Source organism: Nelumbo lutea, chromosome 5, assembly GCF_056320005.1.
Source record: "Nelumbo lutea isolate HS-2025 chromosome 5, American lotus-T2T, whole genome shotgun sequence".
NCBI lineage: Eukaryota > Viridiplantae > Streptophyta > Magnoliopsida > Proteales > Nelumbonaceae > Nelumbo > Nelumbo lutea.
Window position 1 is genome coordinate 30,710,436 of NC_142688.1, and position 26,924 is coordinate 30,737,359.

The 26,924-nt window shown below is 35.9% G+C and overlaps 2 protein-coding genes across 9 annotated transcripts; one reads left to right on the forward strand and one right to left on the reverse strand.

Moving 5' to 3' along the window:
* Window positions 1-152: 152 nt before the first annotated feature.
* On the forward strand, window positions 153-14,906 carry RAE1 (Transducin/WD40 repeat-like superfamily protein). 8 transcript variants are annotated; one of them, XM_088944431.1, is made up of 13 exons: window positions 195-331; window positions 508-635; window positions 920-1,006; window positions 1,156-1,233; window positions 1,315-1,508; window positions 2,976-3,117; window positions 6,696-6,776; window positions 9,183-9,311; window positions 10,532-10,609; window positions 13,911-13,982; window positions 14,290-14,370; window positions 14,506-14,568; window positions 14,751-14,906. In XM_088944431.1, exons 2-12 carry the CDS (start codon window positions 576-578, stop codon window positions 14,554-14,556), a joined length of 1,053 nt encoding a protein of 350 aa, XP_088800557.1. In that variant the 5' UTR covers window positions 195-331; window positions 508-575; the 3' UTR covers window positions 14,557-14,568; window positions 14,751-14,906. The 8 variants fall into 8 exon arrangements, with proteins under 8 accessions (XP_088800553.1, XP_088800555.1, XP_088800557.1 ...); XM_088944434.1 differs by having other exon boundaries at window positions 554-635; XM_088944433.1 differs by having other exon boundaries at window positions 279-416.
* A 1,687-nt stretch (window positions 14,907-16,593) lies between these two features.
* LOC148851412 (glutathione hydrolase 1-like) lies at window positions 16,594-25,925 on the reverse strand. Its single transcript, XM_088942938.1, has 7 exons — window positions 25,445-25,925; window positions 24,970-25,322; window positions 18,662-19,180; window positions 18,328-18,560; window positions 17,955-18,219; window positions 17,257-17,394; window positions 16,594-17,027 (listed from the first exon to the last, which is right to left on the reverse strand). Exons 1-7 carry the CDS (start codon window positions 25,458-25,460, stop codon window positions 16,782-16,784), a joined length of 1,770 nt encoding a protein of 589 aa, XP_088799064.1. The 5' UTR covers window positions 25,461-25,925; the 3' UTR covers window positions 16,594-16,781.
* Window positions 25,926-26,924: the final 999 nt, after the last annotated feature.

Here is a 26,924-nt window from a genome sequence, read left to right on the forward strand (position 1 = left end):
CATGAAGATGTCACACTATCAAGTTACCCATGGATCTAAATTTTCTTGTTTTTGTTGATGCAGCGGGTCGGGTCTGCCCCGCTGGTGCAGAACCCGGTGTGTCGTCAAAAAAGAAAAAAAAATTGTTTAAGGACACCCGGTGTGTCGTGATAGCCAAGGCCGGCCTCCTGGCGTTCATCAAACGCGACGCTATGCGTCTATCAAACGCGAGCTGGGCTATACTAACCCCTGGCACTACTTCACCTTCGTCTGTATATATTCCTTTCCCGTATCTCGCTCACTGGCTTCCCCCTCACACTTTTGAGATATAGAAGATCTTCCGACCTTTCTGGTACATTAAACAAATATTATCTCCTTTTTAAACATTCAGTACTTTGATTCATCGTTTTAAGTTTTTACGTCGATAGAGAAGGAAAGTAAGAACCCTAGCTCTCTCCCCCATCCCCTCTCTCTCTCTGTGTATTTGTATTTGAGGAAATGCATTTTTGTTCTGCCTTTTTTTTGTAGCTTTGGTTGTTAATCTGAACTTACCGAGCGATATTTCATACCATAGAGTGATTTGATTGAGAACATCGATGTCTAATCTCACGGGACTCAACACTGCTGCAGGTCCAAACCCAAATAAATCGTTCGAGGTAATCTATTATCCATCTTGGAGCTTATAATGGGAGCTAGATTTGTTCTTTTTTTATCAAACATCATTTTCTTGGGTCCTTTAACTAATTCTCATCATCTCCACTTGGGCATATTCCTTCCTGCTACGTGCCTATTAATCACTATTATCTTGTTGAATTAATATTTGGCCATTCAGCTATTCCAAGGAATCTATAGAAACAAATTACATAGCACCATCTCTATTCTTTAGTTTATATGAGCTTGAAGTCAGTGATTACTGAATGCTATTCTTTAATTCTTGCAGGTGGTTCAACCTCCCACGGATTCTGTTTCCAGCCTTAGCTTCAGTCCCAAGGGAAATTACCTCGTTGCTACTTCTTGGGATAACCAGGTTTGTTTAATTGTTTCTGTCGGGTTCTTGATTTCCTTTTTAAGCTATTATTAACTTTCTTTTACTGTTTATTTTCATTCCGAGTTATTGATCTCCGGAGAGCGTCATTTGTAAATATTTGTTTACTTTTCTTGCACAAAATTTGACAGGTTAGATGTTGGGAGATAGCACGTACAGGCCCCACTGTTGCCAGCATGCCAAAAGCATCCACATCGCACGACCAGCCGGTAACAAATTGGCAATTTACGTATTGTACAAGTCCACAATTTTGTATATGAATCTTAAGTGATAATGCTGTGCATTTCCAGGTCTTATGCTCGGCTTGGAAGGACGATGGAACTACTGTGTTTTCTGGTGGGTGTGATAAGCAAGTTAAGATGTGGCCATTGATGTCAGGTGGGCAACCTGTGACTGTGGCCATGCATGATGCCCCTGTCAAGGAAGTTGCTTGGATACCAGAGATGAACCTCTTGGTTACTGGAAGTTGGGATAAGACTCTGAGGTATGCATTCTTCATTTATTTTCTAGATGGTCATAATTTATTTTAAACAGTTAAGGTGTTATTTGGGTTGGTATAGGTTTTAGCAATTTACTGCGACTTTACTACCAAAATAAATGCTGTCGTGGATGACTTATGTTCATGGACTTATTTTTGGTGTGGTAGATATTGCGTCTTAAGCATTCCCTCTCAGGGGAATGTACTGTTAACCATGATGTTTAGACAGCCCTAAACTACAATTTTTTTATTGCTTATGGGGGTATTATTTGCCTGTTATTTTATGTAATGCTTTGATTCCTTCTGCAGTATGGGTTGAAGTAGCAAGAAATGATAATGATTTGAGGGCCCATAACTTAACTATTGATATGTCACTGAAAAGATTGGAATGGTAGAACAGGATTAATGTAGCCTACCTCATCTAGTTGGGACAAGACTTAGTTGAGTTGAGTTTGTTTCCTTTTTGAAGAATGTCAAAGCGCACTGTCAATCTGCAATAAGGAAGATTAAAAGTGTTGGATGTAATGTGCTGAGTTTTGGAATCTCCCTCTCTCCCTCTCTCCCTCTCTCTCTCTCTCTCTCCCTCTCTCTTTCTCTTTCTCTCTCCCCTCCCCCTCCCTTTTTCACACTCAAATTTTGTTAATCATATTATTTATTTTACATGTATAGGGACAATCTAATTTTTTATATGCTTATATTGCAGAAGTGGTAACACATGTCACACATACACATCCATTTGCACGTTTGTTTCCCTCGTTGTAGGTTTTTGATGGATTGCTGCATCCCATTTTACCAGCCACAAAATTTTTCCCGTCATGGTCGAGAAGAACTTGGTGGTATTTCAATGTGAAGACACATTTCTTTTGCATGCTTCATTGTTCATGGAATTTGGGATCCATCCCTTCCCATGCACCCCTCATAACAATAAGGCTTCAAGGGCAAAATCTTGCACAAAATTTGGGGAAAGACATAAGGACAGTAATAAATCTTAAAGTGCAGTTTTCCACATTCTTCCATGTCCTTGGACCCAGATGCAGCATTTAAACATTACCAAGTCCATAGTAATTTATTTATAGTTATAGAGTCTAGATTTGGTGTCAAGACTTGTAAAGACATCCTATTCAAGTTTGTATCAAGGGAAGCTAATGAGCTTGTGGACGAGGTAGTCAATTCAGGGATGGAAGGAGTTTTTGTGATAACGCTTGGTTATGAATGGTTTGTTGTCTTTCTGCCTACTATTTTATCCTTTTCCTCCTATAATGCAACCATCTATTATTTATGCAAAAGAATGAAATGAAATAGAACTGGGATGCTAGACATTTGATATACGGTAAGCAGAATAAATTTCATTTTGGATGCATGTCCCTAACATGTGTTGCATTGGTTATGTTTATATGTGCATATAACATGTCTTTGCTGGAGTATTACTTAGTTGTCGATGTTTGATTCTAATGGCTTTTCTATGCTATCCAGGTACTGGGATACTAGACAGTCAACTCCAGTCCATACTCAGCAGCTGCCTGATCGTTGCTATGCACTAACAGTTCGCCATCCTTTAATGGTTGTTGGCACTGCAGATCGGAATTTGATAGTGTTTAATTTGCAGAATCCTCAGGTATTGGTTTTAAGACTAATTGGTTAAATGATTGACTATTGGTGAAAAAGATGGTGGCTATTAGTTGAATTATCACATGTGGTGGTTCGTGGTTGTCTATGATTCGCTGGCAATATGTTTTCCAGTCTGTAGTCTGTGAAAATATTAGGTCTACCCATTTTGACTTTTAGGTTTCTATGGTGGAATTTCTGGGCTTTGCTGTTTGTTGAAAAATTTTACCCTCTGTTAATGCTAACCTGCTATTATTGTGAAAGTAGTTCAAATGTAATAACTGATCTTAGGTTCAAAAGCCATCCTAAACCACTTCACCAACCAACTAATTACCATGCTTAATCACCTTAGTGCCATGGAAACTGATGCTTTCCTAATGAAGAAGTGTGTAGTCTGGCTTTCAAAGTAATTCATTATCTATTACTCTTGATGTTTATTTTCTGCTAGTTAGAATATCAAGTTCTAGGAATGCAATATGGCCGTCTCTTTTAATTTAATCAGTATTCTTTTACTCTCTGACCGGTTTTTGTGGAGTCATTTCAGTTTTAATTCATATGCCTAAAGGTAGTTTCATGGTAGACAGATAGATATTGATATTTCATACCTGGTCAAGCCTCAAATACATGACTTCTTGCTGCAGAATTGCAGGATTTTGCCACTAGAAAATGAGTGCATTGAGTTACTCTCATGCTTTTTTAGTGGTCTTTCCATTATCATCTAACTTTTGTAGTATGGACAGCTGCTTGTCCATATTTTGTGTGTCATTGGACATCCTTTCATGTACTCTTTTGCTTTGGATATATAATACTATTAGTACATACATACACATTGCCTTTTCTTGAAGAAAAAAGAATGTTTGACTGTTTGAGTTAGATATTGTATTCCTATCTATGTCTTTACCTTCCAAGTTTTTTAATGTTGGACCACGAAACTTAGATGTTTCATCAGGATTATTATCTGTTTGAACCTCTTGTTAAGGTGGTTTCCAAGGTTAGCCTTTTATTTTTTCTTATAGTTATGCTATAGTGGATGTGAGAAATGTTGGATTATATGATGTAGAGGGTTGGTAAGTGTGAGAATGCGGATAGCCACTTTTTGTGAAAAAATGCCAAAGGTAAGGACGACAGCCAGCCTACCTTCCCCCTCCCAAGCAAGGTTCAAAGTATTGATACATTCCGATATACCAGATGGGGCAGAGATTGGACTTTGCAACAACATGCTTTACATTTTTTTTTTCAAACCTGTTCAGGGGGTTGGTATAAGGCCTGTCTACCCCTTGAAACAGGTCAAGCCTTGAAACACCCATTATTTTGCATATTGGCGACCCATTGATATGGGTCAATACATTGCAAAATTTTTATCCTTGCTCCCAAGATCCCAGATAGCTGGGACCAATATTGGGTGATGGCCTTTATTATGTAGGGTTGGTCCTTGTTTTTTTTCCCTTTTTCTGTTTCATGTGGCTTGGTTTTGTTCCTGTCAGCTTCCTCTTTCCTCTTGTGATTCATGAGATCTACCATTTCTTTCTTTTTCTAATGATATCTTTTTGCAGTTACTGATAAATAAAAAATAAAAAAAGGAAAAGAATGACTGCAAATGGTAATTGCATGAGTGGAGTTACAGTACTGGATCACATGGGCAAGTTTATGCAATTGTCAGATCTTCTCTTAGGCTAATTTAACTGTAAAATGGGGCTCTCTGACTCTATATACAGTATATGTTAGGAACTTAGAAGCATGTCTAATCATGAAAAAATAAAGAATTACTGAATTGGGTGTGGAAGGGTTTTTCTTTTTTTTTTTTTCCTTCAAAATATTATTGTAAATATCCTGGAAAGAGGGAACATAAGGTTTAAGATTCTAGTCTCTCGGGTTGTTACTTCTTTCTGAAATAAAGTGATTAAACTGGTAGGAATAATAAATATCCTGGAAAGAGGGGAACATAAGGAAGTCATTATAGGAGGTACTCTATTTGGGCTTTGCATTTTGGGGGAGTATGGTTCACAAATTTCAAAGGAGAAAATGACTGATTGATCTGATGTAGTGAGTTTTATTTGCTGTAGTCTTGACATGCTGCTGTTCAAGCTTCAACTTAACTAGATGGTAGAAGCAAGGAGCAAAGACATTGAATGGCATAATAGTACTAGGTTTCTGAATTTCAGGCTTTGGAATAAAAAGAAGATTGGATGGCATAATAGTACTATGTTTCATGGGAGATGGGGAATGGAAGTAAGAATAGGAAGAGTGATACTTCTGAATGAGCCAGGGTTTTCGGCTGCTATTATGCAGTAGTGTTGCTGCATTGTAATACTTGTTTAAACTTTCTCCTTATTTTAATTATTAGTAGACCTGTTCATGGGCCAGGCCAGGCTTTCACTCTTAATTAACAGATTTTTTTAAGGCCTGAGCCCTGCCTGATCATCGGGCCTACAACTTGGGCCCAAGCCCAACCCTCATAAAAAGCCCGAAGCCTGGGCCCGAGCCTGAAGTCTAAAGTTGATGCTGCTGCTATTGCTGAAGCGGAGGGAGGGAGGGAGGGAGGGAGAGAAATAAAATAAAAATTGTATATGTTAAATTATTAATATATATTATAATGGATATTATATATTTTATATTATATAAATTAATTGGGCAGAGCTTTTTTGACAAATCCCGAGCCCGGCCTGAAACAAAGTCGGGCTTGGTGTTTTGGGCCTGAGGTCAGGCCCGCGGGCCTAACTACATGTCCAAGCTGATCGGGCTACCCGGCCCATGAGAGAGAGAGAGAATAAAAATTGTATATATTAAATTATTAATATATACATATATATCATTATAAATATTATATATTTTATATTATATAAATTAATCGGGCCAGGCTTTTTTGATAAATCCCGAGCCCGGCTCGAAACACAGTCAAGCTTGGTGTTTTGGGCCCGAGGCCAGGCCTGCGGGCCTAACTACATGTCCAAGCCGGACCGGGGTGCGGGTTGGGCTGTCGGGCTACCCGGCCCATGAACAGGTCTAATTATTAGTGTGTCCTGTAATTACATGTATACAGAATTACAAATATAACACAGTTTTTGACCATCTTAAATAATACAATGAGGCTTACCTAGGAGTCTTTACTTTTACATGTAGTATATTGCATTGCTGTGATATTTTTATAATGTCTTCCATGTATCAAACAAATTGTGTAGATTGTGGGTTGCTATACTAAATAGTCACACAGTGCAGGTTCCTGATATTGTCAGACAATCCAACGAAACTATGGTTATTATTATTATTATTTTGATCAGTAACTAAACAGTGGTTTTATTAGTTGTTGTAAAGAATAGTATACAGTTTGTAATTGTACATGCACCTAATGAAACCATGGTGTTTGAATATTTTGGTTATTCATGCGGGTACAATCTACAAACTTGGTTGTGATATCAAAAACACCAATTTGAAATATGTACCAGTTTAATGTTCCCTGTGCTGTTTGTGTTCTTTTCTTTTGTCTATCATAATAGTGCAGAATTCTTGGGTTACAGTAAATATTTTTCATCTTTAATTGCTTTCATTTATGCATCTTTAACAGTCTAATTATTGCCTAACTACCTACAGACTGAGTTTAAGAGAATCACTTCGCCTCTGAAGTATCAGACAAGATGTGTTGCTGCATTTCCTGATCAGCAAGGTTTCTTGGTAAATAAGTTTGTTTTCTATATGTTTTATTACTTGTCTCTCTTCCATTTCTGATTTCTTATTTCGATTAGGCAAGAAAAAAATTTTAAGCGTGATATGCAATCATAACTGTTTATAACTACAACACATGCTGCTGCTTTAATAATTGAATCCTGGTTCACTTTTTCGTTGAGACTAATGATCTTTTGTGATTCTTTTGATTAAATTTAACAGAAACTTATCCTTCCTCTGTTATAAAATGTAGCTTCTTTACTTGTATTCTGGTCTGGTTGCGAGTAAAATCTAAAGATAAACTAATTTTATCTACTTCAGTTGTAGCTTTGCATACTAATGTAAAATATTTCAGGCTGACAAGCGTGAGAACACAGATTTGAGTTGAGTCATGACTGATGAGTGATGAGTGGTAGGGGTGCAACTTGAGCTAGGTTGGGTTGGGTTGAGATTATGGGTGTCAATTGGACTGGATTTGGTCCAATCCGATCCAGTCCAATGTGAGTCCATTATCAATGGACCAGGTCCAATCCAATCCAATGAGTGTTTTGGACCAATTTGGACTGGTCCAATTCAATGCCTGGACCGTCCAATCTGTTCAAATTCATTTTGATTTAGATTGGTTTCAACCCAAACCTGGTCCATTGACACATATATTCTTATCTTAAATCAATGGACCAGATATTGGCTTAATTCAACCCAATCCAATATAAATTTGTTATGGACGGATGAGGTCCAATCCAATCTAATAAATATTTTTGGACCGGATTGGTCCAAATTGATTTTGGACTGGACGGGGTCCAATCCAAAACCGGTGCATTGACACCCGTAGTTGAGATGAAGCTGAGCCCAAGCAGTGGCAAGTGTACCTCAACACTTATCTGACCTAATCAATCATCAACCAAATGAGCCCAACCTGGCATTAAAAATAGAATAATCCAACCTGGAAAACTCAGTTTTTCTTAACTGGATTTGGTTGGGTCACGTTTGCCTGAAAAATGCAGGACAAATATTGTGAAACTAAAATTACTTAGCACTTTATAATACTTAAAGATAATAGGACTATAATAGTTTATACAGAATACATGCATGTGTAATAAAATATAACATATAAAATATATACAAGGGGTAGGATTTGGGTTGGATTGGGTTGCCTGAGGCCTCAACTCTAACCCAACCTATCCAAAATTGTTTTGGGTTGAACTTGATTTCTAAAATGCCCCAATTAAACCAGGCTCAGAATTAGGTTGGGTCAGTTGGGTTTTGGGTTGGCTCACCCATCCCAAGAACCTAGATAGATGGGGCCAAAATTGGGTTATGGCCTTTTTATGTGCAAGACCTGGCCTTTTTATGTGCAAGACCTGCAGATGCTTGCTTATTTCACAACAAGCATTTTGTTTTGAAGTATTGGCTCTGTAGATATTCAGTCAAGTTATCTTAGGCTTGATTTTCATGACGCCAACATGACTTGACATGTGATGACGTGTTGAGTTGTGAGTTCCTTGAAGAAGTGGGATATTTTTTTTTTGTCATTACTGTGCATAGTCCCCCTAATTTTAAGAAGGAAATAGGAAGGTGAAAAATAAGGCTGAAAATAAAAAGCTAAAGAGCATCTTGGACTATGACCATCATACATCAATTATTCAGAGAAGAGATTTTATTTTTTCTTGTATACCCATCTGGAATATCTGAGAATTCAAAAGTTAGAAATTTTGACTAGAAATACATAAAATGGAAGAGAACCTGTTTGCTTGCTTTACATGTATGCTCCATGCTTTATTTAGCTCATATGTGCACCCTGGTTCATATTCAAAAGTTAGAAATTTTGACTAGAAATACATAAAATGGAAGAGAACCTGTTTGCTTGCTTTACATGTATGCTCCATGCTTTATTTAGCTCATATGTGCACCCTGGTTCATAACTTCATATTACCAGATTTGGGCCCATTAATTTTTGCAGTCTTTTACAAAAACATCAAAACCCTGATGACACATTTATTACTATAATATTTATTGGTTGAGGTGATTTGGCCATCATAAATTCATAATTTCTCATGTACATTTGCTATCTCTATCACATTTTTTTTAAATTAGTATGATAAGTAATTTCCTTCATAATATCTTCTAGCTCAAGGTTTGAATTAAGAGTTAAGTCATTTAAGTGTTCAAAGCAAGAATATGGCATTTCCATTAGTTTTATAAATAAATACTTCTTTCTCTAATTAATTTGTACCTTTCAACTTTTCAACATTTATATCTTATAACACACAACTCTTTCTGTTGTTCATTATTCAGTCTTGTTTTTTTTTTTTTTTCCCTTCCCACTTTGTATTTCAAATTTGTTGAGAACTTTGATAGATTTTACTCTGAAGCTAGTTTTGAGATTTCTAAACATGGTGCTTTGGCTTATTTCAGGTTGGCTCAATAGAGGGAAGAGTTGGTGTTCATCACTTGGATGATGCTCAACAAAGTAAAAACTTTACTTTCAAATGCCACAGAGAGGGAAGTGAGATCTACTCAGTCAACTCTTTAAACTTCCATCCAGTAAGATGATTGACTTTCTTTCTTTTTTTTATTACAAGTTGTTTTTCTTTTCATATGTTACTGTTTCCAACAGTTTCAAGTTTGTCTTTCTTGCATTGGCTGGTAGAAGGTTGTCTTTACAGATAGTAAAGTATATATATACTTGCCAAGAAAAAATATATTTATTTATTTACCGATCAAAAGAATATTTATTCATTTATCTATGCTGGTAGAAAGTTTCCAGCCATCCTAGTTAAGATTTAGTCTGTTTATACTTTTATTTTTGATTCCTAGGAGTTAATTTCAGTTAGGGTGGGGCCTGGCCCAATTTTTTTCTTTGTTTTAGCCAAACTTCTGCGTTTTTGGTGATTAGGAGAGCAATATCAGGTGCACCATACCAGTTTCTTTCTAGAACTTGTCCTGTTGCTTGCATCATGAAATGTTCTGATGGTCACCATGCGAATGTATGCATTGTGCAGAGTTCTTGTTTGTACTTGTTTACCATATTCCATGATTATGATGCAAATTTATTTTGAAAACTAAAGTTTGAAATTAACTTCTGATGGGTTTTTTGAATGTCTTAGAAATAGATTCTAATGTTTTTGATCAGTAACAGTTAAAGAGATTCTGACGAGCAACAAATTAAAGGCAAAATACAAACAGAAACAGGTGTTTGGATAATACTAAAAAGACAACATATATTCCAAAAAAATTCAAGTGTTTTTGAACTGACAAGGTTGCATTAGATTGAAGCACTATAAATTGTCTGCTGCATGGGATCACCCCCAAGAACAAAAGAAAAAGGATTATGTTGATATAAAATTTTCAAAATCACTCAAGAGACAAGTAAATTTTTAATTTAGTACAACAAAAGACACTTAAATTCCTTGTATAAAAAGTTGAGTACGGTGTCTGTGGCATAACCTTGGTGCATATGAAACCCTGAAAGTCATGTGCTGCATCAGCTCCCTCTAGTTGGTGGATCTCATGTCCAGCTTGCAAATTCTTGAAATGAGTGTAGGTGACTGGGAGTTCTGATCTGAACTTTGTTAATTTAGTTGAATGGTTTAAGAGAAAAAGGAATTCCATTATTCTTTTGGTTTATGCTATTAATGTGCTCATATCTTTACAATTTTGGACATTATCAACCTAAAGAATTAGGCACACCAGTGGCAATATGGTCCCTCAAAGTTATTTTCGATGTGCTTTTTAGCATCTTATGTTGGTTTGCAATTTTGCAGATACACCATACTTTTGCAACGGCAGGATCTGATGGCGCATTCAACTTCTGGGACAAGGACAGTAAGCAACGGCTCAAGGTCTGATCCCAACATTCCTTTTTCCCCTTTCTTCTTATTCTTTCTTCTTGGTTTCATTGGATGCAAGTTTATGACAATAAACTAATTGCTTTTTTTTTTTTTTTTAAAGATCAAGCATCCTTCAGCACAAGTATATGCTTTAACTATTATAATTTGAGTTTGATTATGATACCGGAAAGTCATGATACCTGAAAACTTATAACCAATGAACCATTATCGTAAAAGTGGTAATCAATGAGGTGGTTATTTATCAAATTCACACGGGGTTTTGATTGGTCAAAGCACTTCTGGAATCATGTCTTTCCAGCAGCATAGTTTTTTCCTTTTAGTTTTAGTGATTGATTTACTGTCTGAGAGATGCATAACGTTTTGCTTTTTTTTTTTTTTGTTTTGTATTTGTTCAAAATTGATTTTGTCTGCGTTTTTTTTGTATTTTGTTGTTTTCCTCATTAGAATATAGACTTAAAGCTGGCAGGACTGAATTTGCAAGAGGAGGAAATCCTTAGAGTAGCAAAGTTCTTAGGTTGTAAAGTAAAAAAATGGCTTTTGGAGTATCTTGGACTTCCTTTGGGTGGAAACCCTAGATCTGAGAGTTTCTGGAAGCCTTTGTTGGAGAGATTTGCTAAAAAATTGGCACTTTGGAAAAGGAACTACATTTCTTTGGGTGGGGGGGATAATTTTGATCAAAGCCACCTTACTAACCTTCCCATATACTTTTTGTCCACCTTCCGTATCCCTATAAAAATTGCTGGGCAACTAGAAAATTTCATGAGGGACTTCTTGTGGGAACTGGGGGATGGAAAGAAAGGCCACTTGGTGAAATAGGAACAGCTTAGTAAACCTAAAGAAAAGGGTGGGCTAGGCCACTAGGAATAGGAAATTTAACTCAAAAGAATTTATCCCTCTAAGGAAAATGGCTGTGGAGGTTTCCTTTAGAAGGTGATAGGCTTTGGCACAAGGTAATTGCAAGCATACATAGTCGGATGGACAATGGCCGGGATGCAAAGGCAACTCCCAATGCAACTTCAATTTCCCCTAAAAGCAATTTATGAGGTATATATCCTTTGTGAATCTCATCCAGTATGATGTGGGAAATGGTTAGAGAGGCTTGTTTTGGGGGGACCTTTGGATAGGTTCGCAACCACTAAAGGTCAAATTTCCTGTGCCTTATGCACTTTTCTGCTACAAGTTTGTGAGCTTCTCTGCATTGGGCCTAAATTGGGATCTTGGATTCAGAAGGGGCATTAGGGAAACAGAATGTGAATCTCTCATTCTTCTTTTGGCTAGTCTTGACTATTTTTTTTGGCTCCAAATGTAGAGAACAACAGGGTTTGGTCCACTACCTCAGATGATCTTTCCACTTGTGCTTCCTTTTTCAACTTCTTATTTAGATTTCAACCATGAGGGTAAATTTCCCAGTGAAAGAAATTTGGAGTAAGCCAATCCCTCCTAAAATCCAGCCAGGCACTTTGTTGGGAAGCTTTCCTTGGAAAGATCAACACTTGTGATATGTTGCAGTAAAGAAGGCCAAATAAGTGCCTATCCCCTCAGATGTGCTTTCTGTGTAAAAGCAATGGTGAAACCATCTCCCATATCTTTTTATCCTGTCCTTTTGTACTTTGTATTTGGGAACATCTTTGTTTTCTATATGGGTGTAGGTGGGCTCCTCCTCAGGGTGTGGTGGGTCTCTTTGATCCAAGCTTCTTGAGACAGCTGAAGAAAAGGGGAAGAATTATGTGGAAAGCAGCGAAAGCAGCGAAAGCTGCCATGTTATGGGCTGTATGGGATGAAAAGGAATGGGAGGATTTTTAGTGAAAAGAGTAGAACAGAGATGGAAGGAAGTGACATTTTGAGAACTTGGAAGGTTTCTCAACAAATGACATTTTGAGAACTTGGAAGGAAGTGGCATTATTGGCTCAAGCCAAGGAAAAAATAAATATGGAATGGAGACCCTCAGCAACCAACTTTGATAGGAGTTATGTTGGTAATCAGGCTGCGGCTGGACTAGGAGTGGTCTTCTGAGACACTGAAGGAAAGGTGTTAGCATTGTTTTCAGGAACTTTAGCAGATGGTAATGCATTGATAGCAAAGCTGTGTGGATTGCTCCATTGTTTAAAATTTGCTAAGCAATTCGGTTTCTATAACTTGGAGGTGAATGGGAGCTCTCAGGTGGTGATTTTATGGACAAGATGCAGCTCCCATGGATCTATAAACATACTTTTTGGGAAATAGAAAGCATAACAAGGGAGCTGAGTGTTGTCTTCAAATGGGTGAGAAGATTAGCAAATGGGATGGCGGATGTTTTGGCTAAACAAGGGACAGCTAGGCATCAAATGTTTTGGGCAAAATTATAAATTATAACGTTTGTCTTTAGGGTGGAAAAATCCCACTTATTTGTAATACTTGAACTTGTTATTAATAAATTAATAAAATCTCTTTTCACTGATATAAAAAAAGAGTGTAGGCTTTCAACTTTGAAAAGCTTCCACGTGAATTACTGGACTCGAGATGAATTTCATCCAGTTAATTGATTTTAGACTTGTAATTGGGAAGGAAGACTCAAGATTGTGTATGATTTTGAATTAAAATGGGATCAGAAGATGATTCAAACTGTTGATGCATCCAAATAACAGATTAAAATTCCAAGAGTTAGAATTCCTTATGTTGGAATCAGAAGAGTTTTCTTTCTTGTTTTTTTTTTTTAATTTTATTTTATGATCTATGGAATTCTGTATCTATCAAGTGGTTAATGGTCTATATTTCTCTTAGGGGGCGTTCTTTTTCTGGATTTTGAGAGGGGGGGGGGGAAGTTGGTCAATGGGATTTTGATTCCCACTGACCAAGAATTCCATGTTCTTTTTTCAGATTTATGTGGGGGGACTGGGTAAGTGATACCTATCTCCTAGGTGGGTAAATAACTTTCCCACCTGGGGGAAAATTGCCAACACTTGAATGGGACAAAAATGCCCCTTTTAATAGTGGATTTTTATGGCTAAAATGGTCATTGCCTTATTTACATGGGAAATAAAAGAACATGGGTAAATGCACTTACCCGGGTATTTCAAAGACTTACTCGGGTAAGTACATTTACCTGGGTAAGTAACTTACCGAAAAGTGAATGGGGCCTTATTGTTTTCAAGGTGGTTCTCCTTGTCTTTGGTATGTATATGATATTATGATTTGATCAGAGTGTTATATATATATATATATATATATATATATATATATGTTCTCCTTGTACAAAAGTGAATCACAAAATTGTTTAACACGTTAGCTATTATGTCCTCATCTGTTTTTCCAGGCCATGTCTAGATGTCCTCAACCTATACCATGCAGCACTTTCAACAATGATGGCTCGATATTTGCGTATTCGGTATGTTTTTTTCTTAATTCTTTATGTGATTCCAACCAACGGTGGATTGATCTTTCTTGGCATACCATACTTGTACACTTTATTTGTATATAATAATAGTTACAATTATCTATATATCAAGGACAACACCTTTTAATGAATATAATCTTCATTGCTATCTTTTGCATTAAATTCATGCTTAAATTAGTATGCTTAATACCTTCCATGGCTTGTATGGGGTTTTAGCTCCTCTCTCTCTTCCCTCTCCCTCTTCCTAATGTTAATCATGAAGTGATTTGGTATTGGCTTGTTTCAATGGAACTTTTAGGTGTGCTACGACTGGAGTAAAGGTGCAGAGAATCATAATCCAGCAACAGCAAAGACCTATATTTTCCTTCACCTACCACAGGTATGTTTTGGGAACAAATCTTTGTTATGATTACTGAAGTTCTTTGAGTAGTCATTTAGCTATGATGAATTTGAAATTATGAATGATGAAAGAAATTCTTGTCTGCCTTTCTGACAAGTCTTTGGGTTTGAGCAGGAGTCTGAGGTAAAAGGCAAACCAAGGATTGGAACCAGTGGGAGGAAATGAATTTGGTATCCGGTAACTAAATGGGACAAACCAGTTTTTTTTTTTTTTTTTTATTATTTTTGTAAATGGTAGCATTATTTTAGTTTTTTTCATAGCTAGTTTTGAAGAAGTTAAACAGTCGTGGTCAGTCGATGAATCATGAATGTATTTTGGAAAGTGAGGTTTTTTAAGTTACGGGGACCTTCTTTGTTCAGGTTGAAGTTGGGGATTTGCAGAGCTCTTTAAGTTAATTTGGTTCATTACTTGATTGTAAAAGGAGGTTTCTGAGAATATTTTGATACAGCTACAATACAAGTGAAAACCATCTGCGGCTGTTAAGTTAATTCCAATTGAATGATGCCTTTAATTTAGTATTTTGCACAGTTAGCCTTTCATAGGTGGGACAAATTTGGTTGTCCATTGATCGATTACCTAAAATGATTGTGTGATCTTAAGGCATGTGCAATTGGAATTACCTAAAATGCTGGCTTATCAAATTACTAAAGCATGGTTTTGTGATCCAAGGCAAGTTCAACAGTACGTAAAAGCATTTCAAGTTTCCTTTAAATAATGGAATTTTATTTCACATTTTGAAAAATTAAAATACTTACGATTGAGGATTCTGCACATGTTTGTATTTGCACTTTTTTCAAACCGAGTTATAGGAATATCTAAAATAAAGGATTAAAGTATTGGTATTAGGTATTGTATCGAACAATTTGAATGCAGATACGCTTGGAAAATGCATGGATATGGATGAAAAATATGGAAATGCATAGAAGTTTCATACATATATTAATAATATTATGTTTAATGTCAAAATAATTATAAATAATATGCAAAGGAGTTTTATATTTAATGGCATGTATGAAGAAATATATTGAGAATAATATAACAAGATGCATAGATATTATGCAAATTTATTCATAATGCATCAATCAAGAATATAAGATATTATATAGATTTTTAGAAATTAATACATCTACAAAGTCATTATTATTTTATTTTCTATTAAAGTCCAAGGCACAAAACATATACAACTATTCTGTATGAATTACTATATCAATATTTTTATTTTACTATTTTTAATTTTTAATATTAACAAAAAATCAACAAAAAAATTAATTCTCATATGTTTGGTAAACAATATTTTCATTTAAAAATGAATAAATATGTTATTATAAAATGTAAAGTATTAATTAATAATTTATAAAAAATATATAATCTTAACATAAAATATATCAAATCTATTAAAAATTTGAAGATATATATTATATGAAGATTCATAAATTTTAATTACTAAAATAATTATTTTTATTTTATAAAATTTCTAAAATACGAAATTATTTAATTTTTATATAACTGTAGATTAGTGGAAATGACCAATTAAATTTATGTTTGTAAATAGCAAATAAATTGTTATTTAATTCAAATTAAAATAGTAACTAATAATTTATAAAGATTTGAATATACATATAATGTGCAACTTTATAAATTTTAAGTATTAAAATAATTACTCTATTATTAATAATTTTATTTGTATAAATTTCTTGAAATAAAAAATCTCTTTTTGGTATATATGTAGATTCGATAAATTATTTACTCTATTTTTTATAAAATACTAGTTTTGAAAATTATTCGTTTTAATTTATAGTTGGAATTACTGAATATTAGTGTATATTATTTATTTGTATTGCTTGTAGACTACTAGATTTTAATGGTGATAAATATTATTATATTTCATTTATTATCAAATGGTAGAAAATGGATTGGTGGTTGATGAAGCATATGATCTTTTATCGTTAGGAGATTTTTAGTTTTATGGTTCGAATCACGCCAGACTCATTTTTTTAAGTGAGATGCTGGTTTGTTGTTGTCAGACGAAGGCTGCTATTTATTGTGACCGGAGGAATCAATTCCAAAACAAGCTTCTGCATATAGCAAAAATCTAATGATTCTGTTCCTTGGATCCCCCCTCTAGAGGAACATTCATCATCATCAGTAATTTTGTCAAATTCCGTTTGTGGGCCAAGGAGACAAACAGTTAGAGAGGCTACATGAATAACTTGGTAATGGTAACTTCTTTTTATTCATGAATCATGATATATAATGGTCAGATGACAGATATCCATTGTTCATGTAAACCATAACCCAAATGAAATTGTGGACCTTATTGCTGGAGGGAATGAGAATTAATGCAATTTCTCCTCAAGGATCAGCTAATTCTGAAACAACTTACTACAAGATCAAAACCCAGCCGGGAAACCACCTTTTCTTGGGTCACTTACAGCTGCAAGCTCACCAAAGACTGTCCCTTTATCCACTTTTGAACCCTCCAACCTATGAAGAATGAATTGACAAATGGTGCCTCCAGCAAGGCTTTTTAGGATGTGGCCCTTCTTCTGTAGGGCTGCCCTTGTCTCAGCAGGAATTTCGAAGTGGTCTCCATTTACAGTTGTCCAGTTCTCGTACAACACCACGTTTGGGATCAGCTGCACCAACCAAACTGTTGTGTTTAAATAACTCTAGGTTGCTACAATAATTATGCCACATGTTCATGGCTCAGCAATTTAGGCTCAGTTTGGAAAGAGTATAAATGCAAATATATATAAAATAATATAAAATATAAGGTTTTACACTCTACATATTTGCCTTTGTACTCCTTCAAAACTGAGCTTTACTGAAAATGGAAAAACGAATTAAATTGGTTTTGGTGGGGACCTGATGATAAATCCTTGGAGCCAAGACAGAAGAGAGTGGATCGATTCCCTTGGCAAAATGATTCAGGAAAACCTCTGTGGTGCCAGCAATGATCATGGCTCCCCCACTTGCACCCACCACTGCCTTTAATTGCCCATCCTGTGGACCCATGAAGTAGACAAAGATTGAACATTCATATCATGGAAATTGGATAAACTTTCTCCCTTGGTAGATCTCTTTGTATTGGAACCTTTTTATATATTTTTAGGCCAAATGCCATGGACTAAGGCCAAGTTGGGTAGTGTTTAAAAATAAGTGCTTATTTGATTAAATAAGCACTTGTCAATAAGCATTTATTGGCGTTTGGGAATTTAGGCCGAAACACTTGCAGTGTCCCAAAAGTCGGATATATTTTCTAGTGCTTATTGGAAAATCATTTATTTCCTTTTTGGCCTGGCCTGTCACGTCATTTTAAAAATACTTATACTACCCTTAATTGAAACGGAGTTGAGATTTTTTACCAACAAAACAAATTCCTACCTCTACCAACTTATCTAACACCACGCATCTCATCACAAGATGAGATGATCTGGAAGTTCTTTCTCACCAAACACTCAACTCGTTGAGCACTTAATCACTTATTTAATAAGCTCTCTCAACCTTGGCCTAAATGACCCAGTGATTCAAGTGTAGGTCCTTGGGGAGAGTAAAATTTTTACCTTGAGGACAACTGTAGGTGACATGGAAGATAATGGTCTCTTGTTCGGTCTGATAAAATTGGCAGGTGCCGGTGGTGGAAGATCGGCGGAGCTATTTCCGGGCATGGAGAAGTCATCCATTTCATTGTTGAGTAGTATTCCTGTACTTGGCGACAGAAATACTGCACCAAAGTAACCATTGATGGTAGTGGTCATTGAGACAGCATTTCGCTCTCTATCTACTGCAGACATATGGCTGGTACCATGATCCTGGATCTGATTCCACCTGCAGATTAAGAATCGTTGCGGTACAGATTAATCAAATAAATGACCCAGTGGTCATTCTGGTTCTATGTCTGGTTTGAGTCTGTAATGCAATCTGCCTTTAATTTACCTGCCACCATAATGGCTGGGAGCAAAAGTCATGTTATCGAATATGGTTTTCTTTAGCTCTTGAGCAAACTTGACAGAGAGCATATCTGAAACAACTTGAGAAACATTAACAAAGTCAGGATCTCCAAGGTTCATCCTCACTGCAAATGCGTGTTTCAGTGCTTCAATCTCCCGGTGGATCCCAAGTGAGCCTGAAACACCTGAATTTCCATACTGAGCTAGAATGTTTAACACCTGGCAGGAGAAATGGAAAGCGTTAAGATACGTGAAATTTTTGTTCTTGTATGCAAATTAAGATGACTAATTAATGAGGATATATGTATAAGTGTAATTACTAGCATCATTGAAGCACTCCCAGATGAAGGAGGCGGCATTCCTATTATCTTATGACCCAAGACGTCTGCAGAGATTGGTTTTCTCATTCTAACTCTGTAGCTCTGCAAATCTTTCATGCTCAGAATCCCTCCAGCCTCTCGAACATCTTTAACCAGATTGAACCCAACTGAGCCGTTGTAGAATACTTTCGTGCCGTGCCTTGAAATGGATCTGAGCGTCTGTGCTAGTTTCTTATTACGGCATGTATCGCCCTGCTGCAGTAAGTTTCCGTTCGATGTGAAGATATCACGAAGCCCCTTGTCTGCGAAAATCCCAGATTGTGTTGTTCTCATCTGCATGTGGAGATATGGAGATATCTTGAATCCTCTCCGAGCGAGCTTCTCAGCGGGCCTTACTAGCCTCTTCCATGGAAGCTTTCCATGTTCTTTCCAAACTTCGTATAGGCCTGCAACTTCCCCTGGAACTGCAATGGAGAGTGGGCCACTAGCTTTCAAGGTAGCATTTCGGTTGTACATGTTCTGAAAGGAGAAGCATGGTAATTAGGGAGATTTATCCATCAATGGAATTCATGAGAGTCCAAAAGTTGTTCAATAGGACTCTTGGTCCGAATTGGTAGCTTTCTGGTTTTGGATGATAACATATACTGAGAAGTCCAAACTTTTCATGATGTAAAGAAAATATGCAAATTAATAATACATACAATATTTATAACATGCTGGATTTTTTTTTTCAATATACAGGGTAAAGTAATTTATTTTTCAAAAGCTTTGTAATTTACTGGTTTATACATTTGCATATATTTATATTAATTTTACATGCATTTATAAATATATTTAAATATGAAGCAAGCCTTTTAGCTATATTTTTTTCTCCTTTTGTAATGAGTTTAATTTGCTTGTCATTTGCATGTCAAAACAAATTTCGAAAGGGGTGAAAAACAATGTGCCCATTCTACATATAAAGAAATGCAGCTAAAGGGAAAATGTTGAACATGAAATCACTTTTATTCACTCATGTGTCTATATATGCTTTATATGTGGTAATTTTAGATGATGAAGATGATAATAATAATAATAAGAATAATAGAATTAATGTGTCCAAAATTTTCTATATTTTTATTTTTATTTTTATTATTCAAGTATGCTGTCAAGGGTTGATATATTTGACCCAAAATGTTGAATTGTTGATTTGGCACCAAGTAAAACAATTTCATTTTTTGATTTGGTTTTAAATTTTGTATTTCATTTCGAATTATCAATAAAAAAACAATTGTTGTTTATCACACTTGTTTTTCTTTGATAGAGTTAGTATACAATATTATATATGCGCCCATTTTTTTTTATTTTTTTATAATTTTTGTATGTATTTATATTTTAAGAACTTTATTATTTAATTATGACATCATGTGATGACCCATTTGACTTGCATGTATGGCTGAATTGCTTACTCACCATGTGGAGGAAGTATGGTTTTTTAGTCAATCTAAAAAAATGTGAGTTTTATATTGTTAAAAGTAATGGATGTAGATCTAATTAGTAGAATTTATTGGTGAAAAAAGAATAACTTAAACATAAGATTTAATGAGAGAATGCGAATTAATACTTTAAATATGACTATATGAGATTCAATGAGAATGGATTGAATGAGATGAAAAATAGTAGTTCAAATTAAGGTTCAAAATATCGATATGCTCGATATGCTGGTATTATTTTTTTTCTTTTATTTTTTTATTTTTTTCAAAACCGGTTCAAGGGAGCCGGTTTAAGGCTCCTCCACCCCTTGGACCAGTCAGGACCCTGATATGCCCTCTGTGAGCTCCCGAAACAATATCGGCTAATACGTGTCAATACTTTGAACCTTGGTTCAAATTACATTTTTTGCCCTCACAGTTGGAGAGATCAAATTCAGAAATAGGGGTATTATAATCATGAAGAAAAGTTCTACAAGTTCATTCATAGTTTTTATAGTAGTGAGAAAAAAATATTTTAATTGCGTGTTCGGGAGGGCTTCCGTGCTGATTGAGTGGCTTCAGAGAAGCTAACACTAGTTTCAAGCTTCAAAAAGTTAAGTTCTCAACTGAATGATAGTAGTTTTTTGCTTTCCAAGATTTTCACCAAACACAACTTGCTATCTTTCTATGTGGGACCTACCTTGCAATGGGAGATAACCTTCTTAAATGGACATTAAATACAGGATTTAACTAGAAAGAGAGAGGGAATGAAAGCTAATATCTTAAATATAAAACTTAATAAGAATTAATTGATTGAAGTAAAAAATAATAATTCAAATTACATTTTCTACCTTTACAATTTGAGAGAAGTCAAATTAAAAAAATAAGAATATTTTAGTCAAAAAGAAAGTTTCACACCCTCATTTATATTTTTAATAGTACCATGAATTTAGATTTAGATGGATATAAATATAGATATATAGATATATAGTTATGCATGGCGAGCATGGACTTCATTTAACTTTCTAGGGTTTCCATTTAGTGACGCAATGAATCATCATCCTGAGGTGAAGTAGGTTGAGAGGGCTGACAAGGTTTTTCTTACAGTGTTTTTGCCAGATGCAAAGAGTCCAAAGGTAAGTCTTGAATTCAAAGATAAATCTTCATGATAAGGTGAACATAGAGCATGGTAAAATAAACCTAAGGTGTCAGGAGTATATTCTGTATAATTGAGAAAGCTGAGAAAGTATTGTGGAAGAAGCATTTGTGGTCGGATGAAAAGACACCACTACGTGAAAGTTGATTAATTTGGACAAATGGGTGGATGGAGATGATGACAGTGGTCCATCTGAACTGGATTTCGGTGGGATAGATTTATGAAATTTGCCGGCATGGAGGAAATGGGTGATGATTATGAAGACGAGATTGACTTCGGTCAGTGCAACGCCCATTTAAACATTGTTCGAACAGTTTTTATAGTCTTGCATTGGGAATATCTTAATACCTTTATGTTTTATTTCATGGGAGATATCTCCAATGCAAAGTTATAATGACTGTTCAAATGGACTTTGCACTTACTGAATCCACTTTCTATAAAGACCAAGGAGTAGAAACACATGGAACACAACAATAAGATGAAAAAAAGGAGAGAAGCTCCGGCTGAGAAGGAAGAGCCGGCCTTAGTCACATGAAAACGATTCACTGCAATCAATTTCAACTTTTGGGATGGCATGATGAAGGGGGTAAAATATCATATGATCATTATGGCTTAGTTTGGAAAGAGTATAAATGCAAATATGTGCAAAACTATGTATATTATATTATAAACCTTGTATTTGTACCATGGTTTTCAAAATCGGAATGGATGGGATGGTTGGACTAGAAAAACTGAAAAACCAAGATCTATCATATAAACGGTTTCGTTTCACCCTAAAATTGTATTTTTAGTCAAAAACTGTTGATTTGGTCAGTGACCCACTGATTTGGTGGCCGAACCGTTGAATCATCAACTTAAACAATAAATTTGGCCATTTTTTTTATTTTTATTTTTAATTTTTAAGTCAGGACTGACCATCCATTCGAACTGAAGGGTCAGACCATTTGACTCGAGAACCAGTCCCTAGAACAACTTCCTGTTCAGTCTGGTTTTGAAAACCTTGATTTGTATTGTACACATTTATATTTGTACTCTTCCCAAACTGAGCCTATGGGATTGGTGAGATGTGTGTATTAGGAATTGCAATGGGGGCAGGGATCATATTCCCCATCCTCGACCCTGTTTCTGAAATTAATCCTGTCCCCGATTCCTGCTGGGGATAAAAGTTGTCCTTCTTCTCCAATCCCCAATGGGGACGGGTTCCTTGCGGGGACTTGAATTCCCGAAATTTTTTAGATAATGATATTTTTTAGAAAATAAAATTATTTAAAATAAATAAAAATTTTAAAATATAAATAATGTTTTAAATATGTTATGACATATACATATACATATATACATAATAGGGATTAGGACGGGGACTTCAACCCCCATCCCCAACCCCAACTCTAATCGGGAATTCCTATTAATCCCCATCCCCGTCCCTGCCCCGCTGTTTGCTTTAATTTGTAGTCTCTAGCATTACTGGCTTGGGGCAATCAAAACTCTAGTTTTATGTTTGTTTGCTGGCTGGCCAGATGTATTTTGAAAGATGATGATTCCGAGGTTGGCTTAGCTGGAGATTAGGCATTTAGTTTGCTTTCCACTATCTTTCAACAAATTTCATCTGTTTGTTCAATATATGGGTGCCTGGGTTAACCCTTTTAATTAAGAGTAGGCTGTCGGGTGTCAATGGACTAGGTTTGGGTTGGATCCAATTTGAACAGATTGGATGGATTAATAAGACATATTAAATTTGATCAATCTATATTTAATGGTCCAAACCCTAAAAAGTATTTATTCGATTGGATTGGACCCATTTCATGTGTATAGATTTATATTAGACTAGGTTGAATTGAATCAATATTCAGTCTATTGATAAAAGATAAGAGTACAGGTGTTAATGAACTAGGTTTGGGTTAGACCTAATCTAAATTAAATCTAATTTAAATAGATTGGACAATTCAGACACTGAATTGGACTAATAGAGTGGTCCAAAATATTCATTAAATTGGATTTAAACTAATCCATATGGATACATCGGACTGAGTCAGGTTGAACCAATATTTGATCCATTAACATCCCCAATCAAGGAGACATTGCATTCTACTGTAGCTTTATTCTTGGATTTATGTCATACACTAAAATGCTAGATAATTCAAATATGCAAATGCTAGTCTGCCCAAAAAGTTTTCTTATATGATAATAATGAAAATGACTATCAGCCACTAACCCTGTGAATTGACAAGCTTTCTACTTTATATCGTCAGCTCCCATCAAATGAGAGGCTGAGAGGTGAGGTTTTCCACTTTTCCTTTACCATTAAATTTTCATACACTAGTGGAAACCTTTAATATTGACAGTAAAGTTTTATTTTCAATGCATTCTAATTTTATTTGAAACGTGTAAGCTAGTGAAAACTTTTCCCACATCACTACCCACAAGACATTACATTTGTACTAGGAACATCTTTCCTGAATATGGTTCCAATGAATCCGGATCATCTGCCAACAAAATAGGTTTCAACCCTCTATCAATTTAATCTTACACTGCATATCTCTTATATATGGAAGATTCCACTTTTATGGTAGGACCCAGTCTAATGGTGAGATATACGGTGTTAGATTAAGTTGGTAGAGGGTTGGAACACGTTTTGTTGGCAGAAGATCTCAACTCATTTCCAATACACATTTGTAGCATCCTGTGGGTAGGAATGTAGGGTGAGCAAAAATAATCAAAAAATTGAATCGATTGAGAAAAAACTGGTTGAAACTAAATTGAAAAATTGGTTAACTAAACCGTTCAGTTTGGTTTCGGTTAACTAATATAGAAAACTGGTAATTAGCTGAACCGACCGATATACATATATTTCTATATATTTTATATATATTTATATATATTATATATTTAATATTTTTATATATTATAAATTAATAAATATGCAATATATAAATATATATTTATAATATATGATGTGTTATTTATTATTCAAAATATAATATTATATATATTTATATATTTTTATAATATATACCGAAAAGCCAACGATTAACTGGACTGATCAACTGGTTAATCAATTAGTTTTGGTTTGATTTCGATCGCTGGTTTTTCAAAAACCAATACTACCGGTATGGTTACAATAAAAGGCCCATGATTCGATTAATCGAACCGTGAGCACCTTACTCCCTACCGGGTATCCGACTTGCCAACGCAATGGGGTGGGAATGGGATGGAGATTCGATTAATCGAACCGTGAGCAACCGTGAGCACCTTACTCCTTACCGGGTATCCGACTTGCCAACGCAATGGGGTGGGAATGGGATGGAGATTCGATTAATCGAACCGTGAGCAACCGTGAGCACCTTACTCCCTACCGGGTATCCGACTTGCCAACGCAATGGGGTGGGAATGGGATGGAGATTGCTTTGGTGGGGACAAAGAATCTATTCCGCCTTATCTCCATTGGGGATCGGAGGTGGAGAATCATTTTTATCGTTAGTGGGGATCGGGGTGAGACAGGGATTTATTTCAACGTTAGGATTGGATGGAGATTTATTTCAAAGTCGGGGTCGGGGGTGGGGAATATGGTCCCTGCCCCGAACCCGCCTGGTTTCTATTCCTATTAAAGAGAGAGAGAGAGAGAGCTGAAGAGGAACCCATGCGTGCTTAGGTTTGCATCTAAAATTATTACACCGAGTGAACCGTTTTTCCATTTAACATACCTGAGAAGCTAGGAGTGGAGCAGTTTCTCTCATATCAAAGGCCTGTGTCTTTCCATTGCGTAATCTAATCAACATAAAAGCACCTCCTCCAATGCCGCTCGACGCCGGGCTCACCACTCCCAAGCAGAGAGCCGCTGCAACTGATGCATCTATGGCATTTCCTCCTTCCCCAAGAACATCCCTTCCAATTCTAGAACACCGCCCGTCGTCGGTGGCAACGGCACCATGACGTGCTCTAATTATCTCTCGTCTAGTTTTGTTGGAATCGATCAAACCAGAAACACTCGAACTGCTGCTGGAAGACAACAACGAGACCCAGAGAAGAGTAATGGTTGGCCAGAAAACCAGAGGAGCTGCAAGTCCACGAATACTAATTACATTCAGCTCTTCATGCTAATTACAATCAGATATAGATCAAAATCACCCATGCAACCATGCAAAATATTAACCAAGTCAGAACGAAAATGATGATTACCTCTTGAACTAACCATAGTACGGAAACAGAACAATCCTGTATAACTAATCCCTATTAATCAAGGTTTGATAGATTGTGGAGCATGTATCTTTGACTACTTTTAGATGAAACATAAACCTTGGAGAGGACAATGAAGTTTATCACAAGTTTCAGAGACTGACGACTTCCTCTCTGCTCTGCAATGGAGTTCATGAAGGATATTAAATCGATGTAGTCACATGGGCAGTGTTGAGGGCATGAAAAGACTGAATTTTGTTTGGGCAGTTGAGCCGTGTTGCATGCCCACGCCACTTGCCATGTCCGCACCACAAAATGATCATAATGATAGTAAGATAAAGAACAGGAAATAGAGTAGTGAGAGAGTGAAACAGAGTAAGGTTGTTTTAATGATCAGCCGGATTTGCTACGCACTCGGCTCTGTATTACAGGCTACGCAACCAATCACGAGTGAACACACTATTGTTTCGTGTGGGTTTTATGTGTATGAAACCAGTTCGGATCATGTCGGCAAGCACTTAAAAATATTTTTGACACTTATCACTTAAAATATCCTCAGCCTATCTTTAAAAAAAGATTAAAAATCACTTATAACAGTTTTCATAATATTTACCAAATGCTCATTTAAAGTGATTGCCTACTAGATCCGGTTCCCTATGAAACACTGGCATGTTCATTCGTGATTGATTACATAGCCACGTGTGCGGCAGATCTCAAGTTCCTAACTGTATTATTAGAACAACTTTATTCTATAATTAGAAAGTAAAACTAAGGGCTCATTTAGTTCGTGGGAATAGAGGTCTGGAATTGAAATCAAAATAGGTCATTCTGATTCCAACTATTTGGTTGGGAAGAATTGAAATCCCATTCCCACTTTTTATAGAATGGTATTCTCTCACTTGAGAGAATGGCCATTTTCTTCCCCTCTTAGAAATAACATTCTATTCTAACTAATTCTAATTTTCATTCCTATTCCTGCCTAAACCAAACAAATTATGAGAATAAACCATTTCAATTCCAATTTTAATTCTAAATCCGATTTCAATTCCCACTACAAATCAAACAAACCCTAATGATGTAACTACAAGAGGTGGAGATTAATCCATATAGATAGAACAACCCAAAATTGGGTGTTGGGTCCAAAAGCCATTGAGTGGACTAAGAGTGGAAGATATCCAAAAAGATGGATGGGTATGCAGTATCCAAATAGCACGTTGTATAGAGGTTTTGTTTGACTTTCACTCCTAAAAGAAAGAGGGAGCCAGGGAGGGACTGGTCCTATTGAAGTGAGGCGTGGCTTTGTCTTTCACTCCATGAATTGGACAGTTTTCTTTGTTGATGTGAAGGGAGAGCACAGGCGGCACGTATCCTAAGAATATGAAGTGTTGGAAATTCCTCCTCATGACATCCTTCCTACACCATAGCTTGCAGCCGCATATATGGAAAATTTCTTTTATTTGGATGTTTTCATTTATAGGGAGTA